Raw genomic sequence first — 22,572 nt, forward strand, 5'->3', positions numbered from 1 at the left:
TCCCTTTGCAGAAAAACATCCCCAAAGCATGATGTTTCCACCCCCATGCTTCACAGTAGGTATGGTGTTCTTTGGATGCAACTCAGCATTCTTTGTCCTCCAAACACGACGAGTTGAGTTTTTACCAAAAAGTTATATTTTGGTTTCATCTGACCATATGACATTCTCCCAATCCTCTTCTGGATCATCCAAATGCACTCTAGCAAACTTCAGACGGGCCTGGACATGTACTGGCTTAAGCAGGGGGACACGTCTGGCACTGCAGGATTTGAGTCCCTGGTGGCGTAGTGTGTTACTGATGGTAGGCTTTCTTACTTTGGTCCCAGCTCTCTGCAGGTCATTCACTAGGTCCCCCCGTGTGGTTCTGGGATTTTTGCTCACCATTCTTGTGATCATTTTGACCCCACGGGGTGAGATCTTGTGTGGAGCCCCAGATCGAGGGAGATTATCAGTGGTCTTGTATGTCTTCCATTTCCTAATAATTGCTCCTACAGTTGATTTCTTCAAACCAAGCTGCTTACCTATTGCAGATTCAGTCTTCCCAGCCTGGTGCAGGTCTACAATTTTGTTTCTGGTGTCCTTTGACAGCTCTTTGGTCTTGGCCATAGTGGAGTTTGGAGTGTGACTGTTTGAGGTTGTAGACAGGTGTCTTTTATACTGATAACAAGTTCAAACAGGTGCCATCAATACAGGTAACGAGTGGAGGACAGAGGAGCCTCTTAAAGAAGAAGTTACAGGTCTGTGAGAGCCAGAAATCTTGCTTGTTTGTAGGTGACCAAATACTTATTTTCCACCATAATTTGCAAATAAATTCATAAATAATCCTACAATGTGATTTTCTGGAGAAAAAAAATCTCAATTTGTCTGTCATAGTTGACGTGTACCTATGATGAAAATTACAGGCCTCTCTCATCTTTTTAAGTGGGAGAACTTGCACAATTGGTGGCTGACTAAATACTTTTTTCCCCCACTGTATATCCATCCTGCCCTGCCTTTCGAAAGTATTTGAAAGCCAAGTTTACGAACAGATCACCGACCATTTCAAATCCCACCGTACCTTCTCCGCTATGCAATCCGGTTTCCGAGCTGGTCATGGGTGCACCTCAGCCACGCTCAAGGTCCTAAACGATATTATAACCGTGATCGATAAAATACAGTACTGCGCAGCCGTCTTCATCGACCTGGCCAAGGCTTTCTACTCTGTCAACCATCGCATTCTTATTGGCAGACTAAATAGCCTTGGTTTCTCAAATGACTGCCTCGCCTGGTTCACCAACTACTTCTCAGATAGAGTTCAATGTGTCAAATCGGAGGGCCTGTTGTCTAGATCTCTGGCAGTCTCTATGGGGGTGCCACAGGGTTCAATTCTCGGGCCAACTCTTTTCTCCGTGTATATCAATGATGTCGCTCTTGCTGCTGGTGACGCTCGGATCCAAATCTATGCGGACGACACCATTTTGTATACATCTGGCCCTTCATTGGACACTGTGTTAACAAACCTCCAAACGAGCTTCAACGCCATACAACACTCATTCCATAGCCTCCAACTGCTCTTAAACACTAGTAAAACTAAATGCATGCTCTTCAACCGAACGCTGCTTGCACACGCCCACCCGACTAGAATCACTACTCTCGGAGGGTCTGACCTAGAGTATGTGGACAACTACAAATACCTAGGTGTCTGGTTAGACTGTTAACTCTCCTTCCAGACTCACATTAAGCATCTCCAATCAAAAGTTAAATCTAGAATCAGCTTCCTATTTCGCAACAAAGCCTCCTTCACTCATGCTGCCAATAATGCCCTCGTAAAACTGACTATCCTACCGATCCTTGACTTCGGCGATGTCGTTTACAAAATAGCCTCCAACACTCTACTCAGAAAATTGGATGTAGTCTATCACAGTGCCATCCGTTTTTTCACCAAAGCCCCATATACTACTCACCATTGTGACCTCTACGCTCTTGTTGGCTGGCCCTCACTACATATTCATCGCCAAACCCACTGGCTCCAGGTCATCTATAAATCACTGCTAGGCAAATCCCCGCCTTATCTTAGCTCACTGGTCACCATAGCAACACCCACCCCTAGTCTGTGCTCCAGCAGGTATATCTCACTGGTCATCCCCAAAGCCAACACCTCCTTTGGCCGCCATTCCTTCCAGTTCTCTGCTGCCAATGACTGGAATGAACTGCAAAAATCTCTGAAGCTGGAGACTCTTATCTCCCTCACTAACTTTAAGCATCAGTTGTCTGAGCAGCGTACCGATCACTGCACCTGTACACAGCCATTCTGAAATTAGCCCACCCAGCTACCTCATCCCCATATTGTCATTTATTTTGCTAATTTGCACCCCAGTATCTCTATTTGCACATCTATCATTCCAGTGTTAATACGAAATTGTAACTATTTTGCACTATGGCCTATTTATTGCCTTACCTCCATAATTTACTACATTCGCACACACTGTATATACTTTTTCTGTTGTATTTTTGACTTAATGTTTTGTTTATCCCATATGTAACTGTTGTTTTTATCGCACTGCTTTGCTTTATCTTGGCCAGGTCACAGTTGTAAATGAGAACTTGTTCTTAACTGGCTTACCTGGTTAAATAAAGGTTAAATAAAAAATTAAAATAAGAAAGGGTGCCTATGTATGTAGCATAACACATTTACCCCCAAAAAGTCAGAGTTCGTGCATTGGAAACTGATATAAGGTATTGGTATATATTTGCATATTGATGGACTATTGGGTTTGGGCACATTTTTATTGTACAATTTAACAAGAGAAGGACTGTTATTAATGTCCTCTATACATTGTAATTAAGATCGTTCCAGGCTCGTGTCACATCGAACAACATATAACCGCGCGCCGCGGAATCAGCACCATGGACAGTTCCAGCGGTTTCCCTCACTCCAGGATGGAGCGCCCGCCCCTTCTAATGACTGACGCTACATTGCATTTTCTTGAACACTGATCGGCAACCAATAGTAGAGGAGCTGGAATGAGCCCTCGTTGCTGGTGGAGACCTTCCGGGGGAGCTTCAAAGAGCTTGTTTACAGAACAGAGAGAGTCTCTAGGTTGGAGGTGTTGCATGCGAGGGGTCTGCAAGGTGATGGTGAATATATAGGCTACTACACGGATGGGATAACGGAATTTCTACCAGAGACACCCGCGCACAGACAGTTTTTGGTCGCTGTTACAGCTTAGAACTACTTATGTGATGTTATAGTGGTTGCGAATGACATTGCCGCATTCCTTTTCTTTAAAAAAAATAATTTACCGCTGCTAGTTTTGGTGGGGGCAGGTGTTGGGAATAAACCGAGGTTTTTGAATTGTATCGTTGCTTATTTATTTTGTGGACGGCGTGGACCAACAGCACGGGACGAAATGGATAACGAAAAGTACTTACCGGAGCTGATGGCAGAGAAGGACACACTGGACCCCACGTTTCATCACTCTCTACGACTACTAGATCAAGGTAAGACAAGAGAACATCCCAATTTATTATGGGACGTTTCTACTGTATAGCTTAGAATACTAACCTATACTGTTTGGGTTATGTTGGTGCCACTTTTAGCTAATATTACACTTTAAAGACATATTTGAAGTTTTGATTTGGGGCTGTCCCAAATAGACCATAATACAGACCAGATCCACACTCAGGCTATTTGATGTATTCCAGAACCAGCACACTTTATTCGACGAAGGGCTTGTTGATTAGTTGAACATTTGAATAACTGTCTGGTATACATAAAATAGCCTAAGTGGAATGGCTGGCGGTTGCCTACGCTATAAAATGCCACGCCTTTCTGTTAGCCTATACATAAATAAACATTCAATCATAATTGTAAATCACCACTCTACTTATACAATGTAGGCCTACAGTATTTAGTAACACTACATGTCTCTATGTTTGCATACAACTACTATGATAAACTGATAACAATGTAGGAGCCTCTCTAAGTAGCTCTGTTATCCAGCGCTGAGACGTGTAAATTATGATGTTAACAGTGGAAACAACACATTCTCATTAAAGTTGGATTTGTTTTCCCCTTTGCAGAACTTGACTTGATTCTAATGCAATTTGAGCGGATAGATGCGCGAGTTCCACAGCGATTTGAATCGAAGACTGTTGAATTAATCCATTGCTGAGACGTCTGTGAGCGCCGAGCGTACTGTTGGCTTTGAAGCTGTCTGAATTTTACAATACTTCCAGGCGCACCTCCTTGCGTACACTCTTGTGGGAAGAGCACCGGAATAGCATCCAAGTATATCCATCAAATACCACTTGTAAATGAGCTTTGTGTCTAGTGCTGTCTGCCTGGATTTCAGAAAATAAAATCCTATTTGCAAAATGGCTATATCTCGCTAAGCTTTCAAAGCTTTTGATTTGTATAGTAGGCTACTGGCCACCTAATTTTAATGGTCAAGTACGACTTTAACGACATCTACTGATGTAAACTTTACATTCACAGTTGTTGAACTGTACCTGTACCTGTACCTGTACCTGTACCTGACACATAAGAGAGAAGTAAATAGATTACTGGATATAATATTCCTATCGAGTAATATGCAAATGTTTGGTTTGGTGAACCATGCTCCACCAAGAGTAACAATACCTGAGATCTGACGACTTGCGTTAACTCCCTAGTGCCTAGGCTTTAGCTCAGCAGTCTAACACAGTTGTGTGACATGCAGGAGCCCCGCTGTACTCAGTCCCATTTTGTACCCATTATGGATAGATTGTTCCGTTTTAAGAAAGTGAAATAGCCTATAGCTAAACGTATTGAGTTGGGCAATACGGGAAAGAATAGCTTAAAGCACTGAGTTAGGTTAATACCGGGACAGAAGGGCCTTTATGAATGTGTTTCTTTCAGCTCTCTCACTTAGAGCTGAATCAGTGTAGTCAGACGCCGATAAGAACGTAGTTTACTCAGCACTTTCTCCTTATCAGCTGGTTTCAGTCTGTAAAATAGCTTTGGCCTTTTTCTCCAGCACAGATTTCCCAGCTCACCATGAGGTAAATGTGATTTGAAGGAAATATACATTTGGTTTAACGTAGCGCTCGTTTCTTCAACAGAGTGTCGCTGAGGGTTCACATGAGTCGTATAAATGAACAAGCCAATGCTTTCAATGGAGTTGGAGGAGTGTGATTCTGAATATTCCACAATCATTTCCACTGTAATAATAACTCTTGGATCCAATAATTTTAACAGATTCCTGGTGTGTCCCAAATGGCACCCTATCCCCTACAGTACATTTATTTTGACCAGAGCCCTATTGTAGTGCACTATATAGGGCCCTGGTCAAAAGTAGTGCACTATATAGAGAATAAGGTGTAGATTGCTGTCGTACTTCATCACCCAAACAAGGCTCAGTTCTGCCGTGAGTCGGTCCGTAAGAGCCAGTAACAGTCAGTAACAGTTTGCCACAAACTCAAATGTAAATACTTTTATTTCATGATGCAATGGAACAGAGCACTACTTTAAGCACTTCTCTAATATAACACTTCTTCTGGCATCTTCCCCACCAGCTCTCGACTTGATTATGCAATTGGTAGGGGACGCGAACAGAACTACAGAGAGTAAGCACACAGACAGACAGCAAAGGGCCGCATACTATGTAGATAACTATGTCTGGAGAGATACACTTTGGGGAAGTTGGGGGGACAGCTGTACTCGGAGATGGAAGTTTAGATACCTGTACCATACTGTAGGTATACTGTAGGGCAGCAAGCAAGTAGCCTAGCGGGTAGTGCATTGGGTCAGTAACCGAAAAATCTGTCCGTGTCCTTGAGCTAGGCACTTAACCCTAATTTGCTCTAGGGGCACCGTACTACTATGTCTGACTCTGTAAAACAACACATTTCACTGCACCTATCCAGTGTATGTGACAAAAAAAAGAGGTAAAATGAGATCTAATAGAAAAGCACCTCTCCTGGAAAACATTTCATAATGTGCCACAGCTCCAGCTAGGTCTGTTTAGTAGTGACTTCACTGCTGACATGAATTTATGTAAATATCTTATCATGCTTCCAATTAGATAAGTTGAAGACTTAATTTTCACTATAAGAATAAACTAATTTTAAGGAATTCAACAAGACTGCTTTCGGCTGTGAGAACCTCATATAGATTGCGACATTGTTGCAAAAGTTGTGTTTCGCTATGAGGCCTTTCTTGTTTTAAACTGCAGAAACAGCATCTAATATTTCAAGTTTTTTTTAAAATAATGAAGCTACCTGCTGTAAGGGTTGGTGTGAGGTGTGACCCAGGTGCGGTGCAGGATAGACAGTATGCAGTAGGCTGAGATGGTGAAACAAGGATCTTTACTGGTGGCCCTGAAGCCAGGATACAAAACAACGGACTTAACAGAAAGGTGGAGCAAATATGTCTCCAAAAACAGGCTGACAGCCAAAATACGAAATATTAACTATGACTGAAATAATAAAGAAACAGGAAGAACACTTCTCGAGTACCTGTACATACTTCTCCGATCAGACACTGATTAGTACTGTTGAGCATAGAGAAACTAGCAGAGAAAACTGAGCAAGGGAACACAGGGAAGTGAGGGCATAAATACACAGGTGAACAGGTAGACACAGGTGACACCAATAGGATGATGATTAGTCCAGACTGTGAGCGAGGAGGTGCCTAAGGTTGTCGGAGGATGACACTTAGTGGGTCGTTCTGGAACTGCGACCCCCTCCTGTAACAACCCGCTATATCTGCTTTAACCTAGATACAGTGGTGAGAACAAGTATTTGATACACTGCCGATTTTGCAGGTTTTCCTACTTACAAAGCATGTAGAGGTCTGTAATTTTTATCATAGGTACACTTCAACTGTGAGAGACGGAATCTAAAACAACAATCCAGAAAATCACATTGTATGATTTTTAAGTAATTAATTTGCATTTTATTGCATGACATAAGTATTTGATACATCAGAAAAGCAGAACTTAATATTTGGTACATAAACCTTTGTTTGCAATTACAGAGATCATATGTTTCCTGTAGGTCTTGACCAGGTTTGCACACACTGCAGCAGGGATTTTGGCCCACTCCTCCATACAGACCTTCTCCAGATCCTTCAGGTTTCGGGGCTGTCGCTGGGCAATACAGACTTTCAGCTCCCTCCAAAGATTTTCTATTGGGTTCAGGTCTGGAGACTGGCTAGGCCACTCCAGGACCTTGAGATGCTTCTTAGGTAGCCACTCCTTAGTTGCCCTGGCTGTGTGTTTCGGGTCATTGTCAAGCCACGACCCATCTTCAATGCTCTTACTGAGGGAAGGAGGTTGTTGGCCAAGATCTCGCGATACATGGCCCCATCCATCCTCCCCTCAATACAGTGCAGTCGTCCTGTCCCCTTTGCAGAAAAGCATCCCAAAGAATGATGTTTCCACCTCCATGCGTCACGGTTGGGATGATGTTCTTGGGGTTGTACTCATCCTTCTTCTTCCTCCAAACACGGCGAGTGGAGTTTAGACCAAAAAGCTTTATTTTTGTCTCATCAGACCACATGACCTTCTCCCATTCCTCCTCTGGATCATCCAGATGGTCATTGGCAAACGTCAGACGGGCCTGGACATGCGCTGGCTTGAGCAGGGGGACCTTGCGTGCGCTGCAGGATTTTAATCCATAACGGCGTAGTGTGTTACTAATGGTTTTCTTTGAGACTGTGGTCCCAGCTCTCTTCAGGTCATTGACCAGGTCCTGCCATGTAGTTCTGGGCTGATCCCTCACCTTCCTCATGATCATTGATGCCCCACGAGGTGAGATCTTGCATGGAGCCCCAGACCGAGGGTGATTGACCATCATCTTGAACTTCTTCCATTTTCTAATAATTGCGCCAACAGTTGTTGCCTTCTCACCAAGCTGCTTGCCTATTGTCATGTAGCCCATCCCAGCCTTGTGCAGGTCTACAATTTTATCCCTGATGTCCTTACACAGCTCTCTGGTCTTGGCCATTGTGGAGAGGTTGGAGTCTGTTTGATTGAGTGTGTGGACAGGTGTCTTTTATACAGGTAACGAGTTCAAACAGGTGCAGTTAATACAGGTAATGAGTGGAGAACAGGAGGGCTTCTTAAAGAAAAACTAACAGGTCTGTGAGAGCCGGAATTCTTACTGGTTGGTAGGTGATGAAATACTTATGTCATGCAATAAAATGAAAATTAATTACTTAAAAATCATACAATGTGATTTTCTGGATTTTTGTTTTAGATTCCGTCTCTCACAGTTGAAGTGTACCTATGATAAAAATTACAGACCTCTACATGCTTTGTAAGTAGGAAAACCTGCAAAATCGGCAGTGTATCAAATACTTGTTCTCCCCACTGTATATAGGCCTACCCACTATAACTTATTGTATTACATGCAAAACATGCTGCTCACTCCTAGCATTCCAAGACCTTCTGCCCATCTCTATGGAGCCATCCCTGGTTCTGCACATGAGCAGTACAGCTCTTCCACTAGTTCTATACCATACCCTCTCTTATAATTGTCTGTTCCGCTGCAGGCACCCAGCACAGTGTTTGTATTACATTAAAGAGCTCTGCTTGGGTAGACCAGGTTAGGCCACAATGGAAGGAACCCAAAATAAAATGATCCTAGCAGTTCTGAACAAAGACATGAGCAGGTGTGTGGTGGAGTCCATTACAGAACTTCTTTCAGAAGATCTCCTATAGCAGTTGGTTCATATATACAGTATATCCCTCCTTTCAACAGAAAGAGATGCTATTCAGCGTGGTATTAGATGGTTTTAGATTTGCCCCAAAATGTACTGTGTCTGTGTGCACTGCAGACTAGTGCTGCATCCGAAAAAGCACCCAGCCTATTCCCTATATAGTGCACTCCTTTCGCCCAATGGTAACAGTGGTGGTAGGTGCCGTTTAAGATGAGGGAGGATGCTATTTTTTTTAATGAGCATGGCCTTATTTCTATTACAGCATATTGGATGACTGTCATTCACATTCCATTCACCAAGCTCAATGTAACATCAATAGGTTTAGGCTACCACATAATACTCAAATTTTCCCTATACTCATCATGAGGTTGCTACAACCTAGCCTATGAATAAAAGTTTACAACGTAGGTGCACAGGTCGAGAGAAATTTGAGGAATCAAGGTGACAGACATTGACACATTCAATACCGCCTTGCTCAATCTTGCCTGAATCTTGCTGATCTAGGCTTTAATGTCTTAAGGATGACATACCCAAATCTAACTGCCTGTAGCTCAGGACCTGAAGCAAGGATATGCATATTATTGATACCATTTGAAAGGAAACACTTTGAAGTTTGAGGAAATGTTAAATTAATGTAGGAGAATATAACACATTAGATCTGGTAAAAGATAATACAAACCAAAAAACATGCATTTTTTGTTTAGTTTTTTTTCATCATCTTTGAAATGTAATTTAGATTTTGGCCACTAGATGGAAGCATTGTGTGTGCAAAGTTTCAGATTGATCCAGTGAAGCATTGCAGTACTGGACTATTTTTTATCAAGTCTGCCCAAATGTGCCGAATTGGTCAATTGATACATTTTCAAGTACATAACTATAGAGAACATACAAAAATGATATGGTAATACAAAATGTAAGTTTACACAATCACAGGAATGTCATACATGATGGATCATTAGCTTATACACTAACTTTCACACATCTAGATGGCCGGGCGGGGTGGGTGTGGAGCCAGAGACAGCAGGGGTTCAAACTGTAGAGCCCAGTTCCTACATTTGAAAATAAAAATGGATTTTATCAAACAAAACTATGTTACATTTTATCTCTGGGACCCTTAGGATGACAAATCAGAGCAATATTACTGAATGTAAGTACATTATTTACCTTCAGAGGTGTATGTATCTAACCAGTTGCCGTGATAAGTTTTTTGTTGTTGTGCACTCAATAGCATGGTATTTTTTCACTGTAATAGCTACTGTAAATTGGACAGTGCAGTTAGATTAACAAGAATTTAAGCTTTCTGCCCATATAAGACATGTCTATATCCTGGAAAGTCTGCTGTTACTTACAGCAGTCATGCTAATCACATTAGCGCACGTTAGCTCAACCGTCCCGTATACGGGACACCGATCCCGTAGAGGTTAATCATTAGTCAATTTCTATTGGACAAATTCAGGTATGTTTATCCCCGTTTTGTTCTGTTTGCTTCTGTTTAAGAAACATTTTTCAACAGAATTGGTGGAATGAATACACCCCTGATCACATGCAAACACAGTTCACTTTCATAGCAGCCACATACAGCATGATCCCTTTGATCATGGGATAATTCCTTCTCGCATCTACGTGCTCTCCTCCTCTCACCTTTTCCCTTCGCTTGTGACCTTCAGTGAACAACACATCAGTTGTCTGTGACCAGGCCAAACCTTCATATCGTAACCGCTAACCGCTACACACAGCCTACATCATTGTCACCATATTAGCTAACGTGAAGTCAACATAGCTACTAGAACTAACGCATTAGTAAACCCGCTACAATCATGCAGTACAGTTAGCAATGCAGTTTAGCAGTAACACCGGCGGGCCCTGGTGGCAATAAATGTATAAAACCAAAAGCTTACCTTCACGTGGAAGAGTTCCTGAATTGGATAGCCATAGCCAGCTTGATAACATAGCATCTCTCTGTTTGAGCCGGGTGTTTGAGTAGGCTAAACTAGCTAGCTGCATTCGCTAGCTAAGTAAGTGAAAGTGTAAAAAATATTAAATATAGCTAGCTCTCTCTCTCTCTCTCCCCTTCTCTCTTGCATCTTAATTTTTTGAAGAAATACATTTGTTCAAAACTGTTTAACTATTGTCTTTCTCTCTCTTTGAGTGAACTACTCACCACATGTTATGCACTGCAGTGCTAGCTAGCTGTAGCTTACGCTTTCAGTATTAGATTCATTCTCTGATCCTTTGATGGGGTGGACAACATGTTAGTTCATGCTGCAAGAGCTCTAATAGGTTGGAGGACGTCCTCCGGAAGTTGTCATATTTACTGTATAAGTCGATGGAAGGGGCTGACAACCACGAGCCTCCTTGGTTTTGTATTGAAGTCAATGTACCCAGAGGAGGACGGAAACTAGCTGTCCTCCGGCTACACCATGGTGCTACCCTACAGAGTGCTGTTGAGGCTACTGTAGACCTTCATTGCAAAACAGTGTGTTTTAATTAATTTATTTGGTGACGTGAATATATTTAGTATAGTTTTATCTAAAAGGGATAACTTTTTAAATGTTTCAATATTTTTATGAAATTCACTGAGGAGGATGGTCCTCCCCTTCCTCCTCTGAGGAGCCTCCACTGAATGGTGATATGTTGGACGCATCCTAGGAACGCACGTCCAGCAGTGAGCAGAAATAGGCCTTGGCAGAGCATCAAAGCCTGAGATACTGTTGTGTTGCTATGAAAACAGTGGTTGTTAGTGATAAACATCAGTGGCTGGCCAGCACGCTGAGCTAGTCGACTACACAGGGAGACAGATACAGGACAGGAGGGGTCCACTTACTCTGGGATCTGACCTACAGATGTACTGTTACGCTGTTGAACTCACAGGTGAAGTGAGAGAGAGCGCGAGAGAGAGCGCGAGAGAGAGAGACCCAGAAACTAAATTTCGACTAGTAGGTCAGGGTTGCAGTGTGTAAGGTGTTGTGTGGTGCTGTGTGTGAGCTATGGCTCAGAGGTCTGAGGTGTTTGCTGTGCGGTGGTTCACTCCTCTAGCTGAGGTATCCCAGAAGACTCTACAGGAGGGGTGAGATGTAGGCCAGGCCTAACACAGACTTAAACAGCCACGCTTGGTCATAAAACCTAATGGCATGTCATTTATAGGACTGATTAGTTTACATTGTGGGATTGATCTCACTGTTAATGTGTGATGCGTGGAACACCCGTTATGTCACAGGTAATGAGGTGGCGATGCAGTAATTCAACATTGTTCTCACCACCAGGACTCTAGGGTTGCGTCCCAAATGGCACCCTATTTTCTACGTCCTAAATGGCACCCTATTTAAATAGTACTGCGGGCCCTAGTCAAAAGTAGTTTACTATATAGGGAGTATTTAGGATGCGTTCTGACTGATCCAGGTTCACTAGTTAGTGGATAAAAATGCAGAAGCACAGAATAATTGTCTGGATAAAAACAAATAATTAATAATGTAATATTACAATATTACGGATAAACAACGCAGTTATCTCTGTAGAATAATCAGTTATTAGGACAGTGACAATTTTGTTGTTGTTTTGGCTCTGTACTACAGTACTTTTGATTTGAAATGATACAATGAATATGAGGTTAAAGTGCAGACTGTCAGCTTTAATTTGAGGACATTTTCATCCATATCGGGTGAACTGTTTAGAAATTACAGCACTTTTTGTACATAGTCCCCCCATTTTAGGGGACCAAAAGTACTGCAACAAATTCACATATGTGTATTAAAGTTTAATATTTGGTCCCATATTCCTAGCATGCAATGATTACATCAAGCTTGTGACTCTACAAACTTGTTGGATACATTTGCTGTTTGTTTTGGTTGTGTTTCAGATTATTTTGTGCCCAATAGAAATTCATGGTAATAATGTATTGTGTCATTTTGGAGTCACTTTTATTGTAAATAAGAATAGAATAGAATATGTTTCTAAACACTTATACATTAATGTGGATGTTACCATGATTACGGATAGTCCTGAATAAATTGTGAATAATGACGAGTGAGTGAGAAAGTTACAGATGCATAAATATCATACCCCCAAGATGCAGACCTCTCACCATTACAATAACAGGGGAGGTTAGAATTGTTGTGGGGTATGATATTTGTGCGGCGAAAATATGGATGAAAATACCCTCAAATTAAAGCTTACAGTCTGCACTTTAACCTCATAGTCATTATATCATTTAAAACAAAAAACAAAAACATGTATCACTGTCCCAATAATTACACAATAATTCCATTGCTGGTTGATGTTTTCCTTTTTGTAACCAGAGGAGATGAAAGCAACATTCACCTCCACAAATGCTGTTTACATACTGAATGAAGCAGTTAAGGGACCTCATGGGTCTTTTTCACTTAATTTAAGGGGGAAATTCACCTTTAAATGTTTTGTGCAACTGACTTAAAGTTAAGGAAACTTTAAGGGAAAAGATAAGGGGAAAATGTACTTAAGGTGTTTTATGCAACCGGGCCCAGGCCCTGTTGTTACGTCATATCCCAGCGATAATGCCTTGCATTAAGCCTGGGAAGAAAACACAATATTTCAATTTGCCATTGGCTCAATCATTAGCTCAACTTACCCCATGGCCATTGGCTCAACAAATCCCATGCTAAACATCTTGACTATTAGCCCACACAGCTACAAGGATTCACTTTCATGCTAGGTTTAGGACCTCATATTGAAGCTTATAGAGACCCCAACTGATGTATAGAACCATCTTAAAATTATATATTTAGTTTAGATACAAGCATCATGAAACCTCTAACACAATAAATTCATTTGACTTAGTGAAAATCAGTTTTTACCACTTTTTCCACGTGGATTCTTCCCTCACAGATGACCTCTACCTAAATATTTGGTCAAATCATTACTTTTGTGTATGGTTGCCTAGAAACAAGGGTGGCTCAACTTGCCCCGTTGGCTCAACTTACCCCACTCTCCCCTATTTATTATATCTTGCACAATTTCTTTCTCAACAAGTATCCACATCATCCGGCTTCTTTCCATTATGATGTACAATTTTATTGCATGCCTTCCAATTAAACCCAGTGGCTTGGAAAAGGTGCTTTGCATTAATTTTTTTAGCTAAAATGAGTAGGAAGTGTTTAAAGTTTTTCGTTTTTCGTTGTCAGCAGCTGCTGATGCTCCAGTTTGTCATGGTATAAGGAGGAGCAAGGATCATAGCAGCAGTGACATAAAGGAAGCACCTCTGCATCTCATCACTGCTTTCAATGGAAGATTAACTTAAATGATTTAGCTGGCAACAGAGTCAACATAAACAGTCACACAAACCTCATTTAAATAAAGAGAAACCTGATATCTCCCTGATAGCAAATGAGGCCCAGGCGTGGCACGCTGATAGGGTCTTGATAGTTGGCTTACTAGGACACCATTGGACAAAACCCCATGGACAATACAATTTAATGCAAAACATGATAGTTTAAAATATGATAAATTGTGATAACATTTTACATTTGGTTTACTTTATCATGTTCCTGGTTGGCCCTTCCCCCTACCCAGCTGGTCAAGCTGCTATCCATACCCAGCTGGTCAAGCTGCTATCCATACCCAGCTGGTCAAGCTGCTATCCATACCCAGCTGGTCAAGCTGCTATCCATACCCAGCTGGTCAAGCTGCTATCCATACCCAGCTGGTCAAGCTGCTATCCATACCCAGCTGGTCAAGCTGCTATCCATACCCAGCTGGTCAAGCTGCTATCCATACCCAGCTGGTCAAGCTGCTATCCATACCCAGCTGGTCAAGCTGCTATTTAACAGTGCTATATAGCCTGTCATCGCTGTCTTAAATAATGCACCAGTGCTTGTGTAGAGGGGGCAGTAGTAGTCAGAGAGCCCCAGATCTGAAAAGAGATAGTTTAAGCCCAGCTTGCAGTCATAGAGTGGTGAGGTCTTCAACTCAACCAGAAGCACCAGTTACCAGCTAACAGCACAGACCTCCAAGTTGGCCCCTCTCCTCTCCTCTCCTCTCCTCTCCTCTCCTCTCCTCTCCTCTCCTCTCCTCTCCTCTCCTCTCCTCTCCTCTCCTCTCCTCTCCTCTCCTCTCCTCTCCTCTCCTCTACTCACCACCAGTACGTTACTTTAACTCATATTAATCCAGGGCAAACTGTGTTCTCTCCCAGGATCGCCCGCTGCAATTATAAATCCATTAATCATATTCTTATTGGATGATAATCCACTGACGTCTGCCCAAGACAGCACAAAGACAGCACTGTGGGATTACACTGGATTAGACTGGGAGCTAGAGAGAGACAGAGAGAGAGCTCTGGTATGTGGGCATGTGTTTACTGTAGTTATGGGCAACTGAAAGAGGAAAGGGTTCACATCCCCTGGGGGAATGCTCTTTGTGAAGGATTGGACTAAAACTCAGTTAAAAAAGGGAAAATGCATTAGGGGGGAGGAGGAAAGTGACGAGTGGAATGAAATTGGAATTGAAATAGAAAAAATAAAAGGAAAAGTGGTAAAGGAAAAAATAGCTAGATGTGAAAAATATATATTTACTGTATATATGATAGAGAAAGGCAGGTTAAGGTGTAGACCCCTGCTTTCATTCCATACCCTCTGAATCTCCTAGAACCATTTTCTGTGTCTAAAAAACTTTTCATGGTGAGGTTAGTTTATGTGTTCTGGTGAATAGCTGAATAGGCAGTCCCTCTGAGGGAAACAATGTGGTTGTATAGCTGTGGGGAGAAAGACAAGTGTAAATTTACCACTCGTTCAGAAGATGGGGAAGGTGTAAATCCAATGCTTATTCATTTTTGTCACCAGCATCTCATTTCAGTTTCGGCTTTTTTATCACTCATGTAAAAACCAGACAACAGTCTTCACACATCGAACAGTGTTTCATTTGTCCCCAACCCTGCTAACTTGACAGATTCAATAGATACCAGAATGAGAATGAGACACATAAGAAAATGCTGTTGTATGTTTTTGCTCTCTGACTGACTGTGTAGCCCAGGAGTATCAAGTTGTCTGATAATAGTTCTGCACATCCAAACACCGTCACTCCTCTCTGTCTCTTCTCTGTATACAGTGCCTTGCAAAAGTATTCATCCACCTTGGCTTTTTTCCTATTTTGTTGCATTACAACATGTAATTTAAATTTATTTTTATTTGGATTTCATGTAATGGACATACACAAAATAGTCCAAATTGGTGAAGTGAAATGAAAAAAATAACTTGTTTCAAAAAATGCGAAAAAATAAATTACGGAAAAGTTGTGTGTGCATATGTATTCACCCCCTTTGCTATGACGCCCTTAAATAACATCTGGTGCAACCAATTACCTTCAGAAGTCACATAATTAGGTAAATAAAGTCCACCTGTGTGCAATCTAAGTGTCACATGATCTGTCACATGATCTCAGTATATATACACCTGTTCTGAAAGGCCCCAGAGTCTGCAACACCACTAAGCAAGGGGCACCACCAAGCAAGCGGCACCATGAAGACCAAGGAGCTCTCCAAACAGGTCAGGGACAAAGTTGTGGAGAAGTACAGATCAGGGTTGGGTTATAAAAAAAAATCAGAAACTTTGAGCATCCCACGGAGCACCATTAAATCCATTATTAATTTTTTTAAAGAATATGGCACCACAATAAACCTGCCAAGAGAGGGCCGCCCACCAAAACTCATGGCCCAGGCAAGGAGGGCATTAATCAGAGAGGCAACAAAGAGACCAAAGATAACCCTAAAGGAGCTTCAAAGCTCCACAGCGGAGATTGGAGTATCTGTCCATAGGACCACTATAAGCCATACACTCCACAGAGCTGGGCTTTATGGAAGAGTGGCCAGAAAAAAGCCATTGCTTAAAGAAAAAAATAAGCAAACACGTTTGGTGTTCGCCAAAAGCCATGTGGGAGACACCCCAAACATATGGAAGAAGGTACTCTGGTCAGATGAGACTAAAATTGAGCTTTTTGGCCATCAAGGAAAATGCTATGTCTGGCGCAAACCCAACACCTCTCATCACTCCGAGAACACCATCCCCACAGTGAAGCATGGTGGTGGCAGCATCAAGCTGTGTGGATGTTTTTGAATAGTTATGCACGCTCAAGTTTTCTTTTTTTTTTGGTCTTCTTGTTTGTTTCACAAGAAAAAATATTTTGCATCTTCAAAGTGGTAGGCATGTTGTGTAAATCAAATGATACAAACCCCCAAAAAATCAATTTTAATTCCAGGTTGTAAGGCAACAAAATAGGAAAAATGCCAAGAGGGGTGAATACTTTCGCAAGCCCCTGTATCTACCTGCTTTCTAGCAGTGATTAGAATCCTGGCAGATTCAATGAACTGCCATTGATCTCGCTCATAGTCTCCTTCACTGTGGAGTAGTTGGGTGTATTTGTCCTCATTTTGAAAAGGGACCTTTTCAGTGCCCTTACCTTGATTTCTCTCTTTCTCTGACAGCTTCCTTCCTTCCTCTCCCCTCCTTCCCTCTCATCTCTCCCCCCTCTTCTTCTCTTTATATATGCCCTCTCACTTTATATACACTGTGTTGTGTCGGTTGGCACCTTATTTTGAGGGGATTGGTTTAGGATTAGCCTCCCCGCCTCCCCAGCTGATCCCATCCATTTTGTTGTAATCCAACTAAATTTAATTATGTTTATCGTTCCACCTCGCTGGAGCCATGGACCGTCAGGCAGCGCAGCTCCACTTCAGTCAGATAAGGAGCACCTTGCGGTGCCTCGCTCGCTTCTTGTGCACCTTGTGTTGCTGGCACTATGTCAGATGGCACACTATTATAGTGCCCTTCTTTAGACGAGAGCCCTAGGGGCCCTTGTCAAACGTAGTGCACTTCATAGGAAATAGGGTGCCATTTGGAAAGCATCCTAAGTCACCTAGACTCTTGGTAAATAAATAAACACATCCCGAAATAATCAGCCTGCTTTGCTCTATGACGTGTCACTCAACATGGATTTTTCTCTCAATATGTGTGGTATCAGGTCAAGCCAAGTAGATATAATGCTGAGGATGTAAACCTATACATTCTTTAGGGTGAGATTCATCCAGCTGCAGCTCTGTAAGGTCATAGAAAAGAGGCCCGCATTTCATATAAAGCTGAAGGGTTCTCACTGTGTATACAGTTTCCTTTATTACTTTGGTGGGCCTAATCCCCAACATGCAATATCAGAAGCTCACAATACAAACCTAAAAATAGTAATGTAAGCAGTGCATGCATTGACTGACTCAGAAAGAGATAATTCATAAGAGGCTCCCAGAGAACTCAGACCTAGTTTTAGGTAGAACTTAATTTTTCAAGTATAGCCATTGTGCTCCAACAGCATTAAACTTATGATGAGTTGAAATGCATTCAGAGGCTTCCCAGTAAGTAGAATTACGTTGAAAAGATGTCTAAAATATGTGTTTTCCAAACGTTGAAGTTAGGCTCATTTTAGGTTATGAATGAAAGGTGAATAGTCTTTTTGGGGTGGTTAATATATGTATTTTCCGGACGTTGAAAATACGTAATTTCCGGACGTTGAAATCAGGGTAATTTGCGGTTCTGAATGAAAGTTGAAAATATGTATTTTCCGGACGTTGAAAATATGCCTTTTGTGGACGTTGAAATCAGGTTCATTTTTGTTTTTTACTGAAAGGTGAAAATATGTTATTTACAGACGTTGAAAATACATATTTTTTGTAATTTATTCTATGGCCAAATTTCAGCTGCACATACATTCTCAATGAAGTAAACTTCATATCACACAATGCAAATAGTCAGGGTAGCCATTTGATTACCTGTTCAGGACTCTTATGGCTTGGGGATTGAAGCTGTTAATAAGCCTTTTGGACCTAGACTTGGCGCTCCGGTACCGCTTGCCGTGCGGTAGCAGAGAGAACAGTCTATGACTAGGGTGGCTGGAGTCTTTGACAATTTTTAGGGCCTTCCTCTGACACCGCCTGGTATAGAGGTCCTGGATGGCAGGAAGCTTGGCCCAAGTGTTGTACTGGGCCGTACGCACTACCCTCTGTAGTGCCTAGCTGTCGGAGGCTGAGCAGTTGCCATACCAGACAGTGATGCAACCAGTCAGGATGCTCTCGATGGTGCAGCTGTATAACTTTTTGAGGATCTGAGGACCCATGCCAAATCTTTTCAGTGTCCTGAGGGGGAATAGGCTTTGACGTACCTGGCCATGCAGTCATGGGTGAACAGGAAGTACAGGAGGGGACTGAGCACGCACCCCTGAGGGGCCCCCGTGTTGAGGATCAGCATGGCAGATATGTTGTTACCTACACTTACCACCTGGGGGCGGCCCGTCAGGAAGTCCAGGATCCAGTTGCAGAGGCAGGTCTTTAGTCCCAGGGTCCTTAGCTTAGTGATGAGCTTTGAAGGCACTATAGTGTTGAACGCTGAGCTGTAGTCAATGAATAGCATTCTCACGTAGGTGTTCCTTTTGTCCAGGTGGGAAAGGGCAGTGTGGAGTGCAATAGAGATTGCATCATCTGTGGATCTGTTGGGGCGGTAAGCGAATTGGAGTCGGTCTAAGGTTTCTAGGATAATGGTGTTGATGTGAGCCATCAACACCAGCTTTTCAGTCAATTTTACAGAATAAACCAACAGAGCACTTCAAATACAGTAACATTCCCAGTAACGGTTACAGAAATACAGTGCTATGAAAAAGTATTTGCCCCCTTTCTAATTTTCTCTACTTTTGCATATTTGTGATACTGAATGTTATCAGATCTTCAACCAAAACCTAATATTAGATAAAGGGAACATAAGTGAACAAATAACACAACAATTACATATTTATTTCATAAACAAAGTTATGCAACACCCAATTCCCCTGTGTGAAAAAGTAATTGCCCCCTTACACTCAATAACTGGTTGTGCCCCCTTTAGCTGCAATGACTCCAACCAAATGCTTCCTGTAGTTGTTGATCAGTCTCTCACGTCGCTGTGGAGGAATTTTGGCCCACTCTTCCATGCAGAACTGCTTTAACTCAGTGACGTGTTGGTTTTCAAGCATGAACTGCTCGTTTCAAGTCCTGCCACAACATCTCAATTGGGATTAGGTCTGTACTTTGACTAGGCCATTCCAAAACTTCCAATTTGTTGCTTTTTAGCAATTTTCATGTAGACTTGATTGTGTGTTTTGGATCATTTTCTTGCTGCATGACCCAGCTGCGCTTCAGCTTCAGCTCACAGACGGATGGTCTGACATTCTCCTGTATAATTCTCTGATACAGAGCATAATTCATGGTTCCTTCTATTAAGGCAAGTCGTCCAGGTCCTGAGGCAGCAAAGCATCCCCAAACCATCACACCACCACCACCATGCTTGACCTTTGGTATGATGTTCTTACTGTGGAATGCAGAGTTTGGTTTTCGCCAGGCAATACTGGAACCATGTCGTCCAAAAAGTTATACTTTTTAATCATCTGTCCATAGAACGTTCTTCCAAGAGTCTTGATGATCATCCAGGTGCTTTTTGGCAAACTTGAGTCAACTTTTTGGATGAGATGGGTCCCATTAAGCCTGGCGAAAACCAAACTCTGCATTCCACAGTAAGAACATCATACCAAAGGTCAAGCATGGTGGTAGTGGTGTGATGGTTTGGGGATGCTTTGCTGCCTCAGGACCTGGACGACTTGCCTTAATAGAAGGAACCATGAATTATGCTCTGTATCAGAGAATTCTACAGGAGAATGTCAGACCATCCGTCTGTGAGCTGAAGCTGAAGCGCAGCTGGGTCATGCAGCAAGACAATGATCCAAAACACACAATCAAGTCTACATGAAAATTGCTAAAAAGCAAGAAATTTGAAGTTTTGAAATGGCCTAGTCAAAGTCCAGACCTAATCCCAATTGAGATGTTGTGGCAGGACTTGAAACGAGCAGTTCATGCTTGAAAACCCACACGTCACTGAGTTAAAGCAGTTCTGCATGGAAGAGTGGGCCAAAATTCCTCCACAGCGACGTAAGAGACTGATCAACAACTACAGGAAGCATTTGGTTGGAGTCATTGCAGCTAAAGGTGGCACAACCAGTTATTGAGTGTAAGGGGGCAATTACTTTTTCACACAGGGAAATTGGGTGTTGCATAACTTTGTTTATGAAATAAATGAAATAAATATGTAATTGTTGTGTTATTTGTTCACTTATGTTCCCTTTATCTAATATTAGGTTTTGGTTGAAGATCTGATAACATTCAGTATCACAAATATGCAAAAGTAGAGAAAATGAGAAAGGGGGCAAATACTTTTTGATAGCACTGTATGTTTTTCTTACCGTACTATACAGTAGAGTATAGTACGGTACAGTACAGTACAGTAGAGTTTAAGTTAGTAGAATAGAGTACAGTACAGTAGAGTTTATTTCAGTAGAGTAGAGTGCGTTAGAGTAACGTAGGGTACAATACAGTACATTATACTGTACTATACTTTACTGTGCTGAACTATACTTTACTTTACTGTACTCTGCTGTGCTCTAATGTATTGTATTGTACTGTACTGTACTGTACTGTACTATACTCTACTTTAATTTACTGTACTCTACTGTACTGTACTGTAATGTACTGTACTCTGCTGTACTGTACTGTGCTGTACTGTGCTGTCCAAACTTGTGAAACATAGATGTCTATGATTGGTTCAGATTTGATCTAGTCCGGGCCTGTCCAAATCTGAACTAATGATAGACGTCTATGTTTGGGCCAAATCAAGGCCAGTCCTGACCAAATCTGAACCAAACATAGACATCTACGCCAAATCAAGACCGGTCCGGACAGGAAAATAGGGCGGCAGGTAGCTTAGTGGGTAAGAGCGTTGTGCCAGTAACCGAAAGGTCGCTGGTTCTAATCCCTGAGCCGACTAGGTGAAAAATCTGTCGATGTGCCCTTAAGCAAGGCACTTAACCCTAATTGCTCATGTAAGTCACTCTGGATAAGAGCGTCTGCTAAATGACTAAAATGTAAATGAAAATAAAAGATGGCCGGTCCAGACAGGACCAAAACAATACGTCGAAAAGATGTCGCCGTCGGTCCGTGCTTAGTGGGTTTGGGCTACTAACTAACTGCACCATGATTGTTCTGTATGTGCAGTAAGAGGCTTATCCATTCTCACCCAGCACCATGTCAGTGTAATCATTTTTACTAAACACCAGATGTTACACCCCAACACACAAACGAAAACTAAAATAACAGTTTCCCTGTTTCCTGTGTGGAAAACATTCCTCATTCATCTGCACTGTATGCTCTGATGAACTTACTGTTAAAAGAGCAACTAGGAATCATCTCTCATCTGAATCTCTCGGTTTAAACTCTCTGCACGTCTCTCTGTCTCAATAAATATCACTCAATGTCTTCAGGCTTTTAGTGCTTTGCTCACCTCATGACAAAATCTGAATATGGAGTTGGATGGTGGTGGTGTTGGTGGGTATGAATCTTTGAATCTTTCATGACTGAAGGTAGTGGAAGTAGGATATCAGTAAATGAAAGTTAAGTGCATTTTCTGGGTTTTTGGAGCCAGATAATGTATCCTGAAATATACTGAGAGGAGGAGACTGGGGGAGGGGAGTGGGAGAAAAGGGGGAGGATATGGATGCTCATTTAGGCTAGCCCTGTCGCCAAGGGACCTCTTCTTGTTGTCCTGCTAGGCTGCTTGCTTCACTTTGTCTCCCGTCTCTATTTTAAGGGGATGCTGTTAAAGGGTAAACGTCCCTATTAAGTCCACCAAATCCGCTTTTCAGACATTTTTTATATATACTGCCCCAATTTAAGTGAGAACATTTTAGTTAAAATGAAAGTCTAATCTCTCATTTGAAGTGTCAATAATTCATTTACACCAATTTCTAATGTTTTTATTGTTTAATTTGTCAAAATATGTTGAAAGTCTGGCATGGGCTTAATGGGT

At 42.0% G+C, this 22,572-nt stretch overlaps 1 protein-coding gene across 2 annotated transcripts in view; it reads left to right on the forward strand.

The window, feature by feature from the left end:
* The first annotated feature begins 2,926 nt into the window (after positions 1-2,926).
* LOC121571954 (KH domain-containing, RNA-binding, signal transduction-associated protein 3) overlaps positions 2,927-22,572 on the forward strand; it is a 176,408-nt gene continuing 156,762 nt past the window's right edge. For both annotated transcript variants that reach the window (XM_041883758.2, XM_041883759.1), the window contains exon 1: positions 2,927-3,480. In XM_041883758.2, the coding sequence (XP_041739692.1) occupies positions 3,390-3,480 (91 nt within the window). In that variant the 5' untranslated portion in view covers positions 2,927-3,389. The remainder of the gene's footprint in view (positions 3,481-22,572) is intronic.

Source organism: Coregonus clupeaformis, chromosome 8 (assembly GCF_020615455.1).
Source record: "Coregonus clupeaformis isolate EN_2021a chromosome 8, ASM2061545v1, whole genome shotgun sequence".
Classification (NCBI taxonomy): Eukaryota; Metazoa; Chordata; class Actinopteri; order Salmoniformes; family Salmonidae; genus Coregonus; species Coregonus clupeaformis.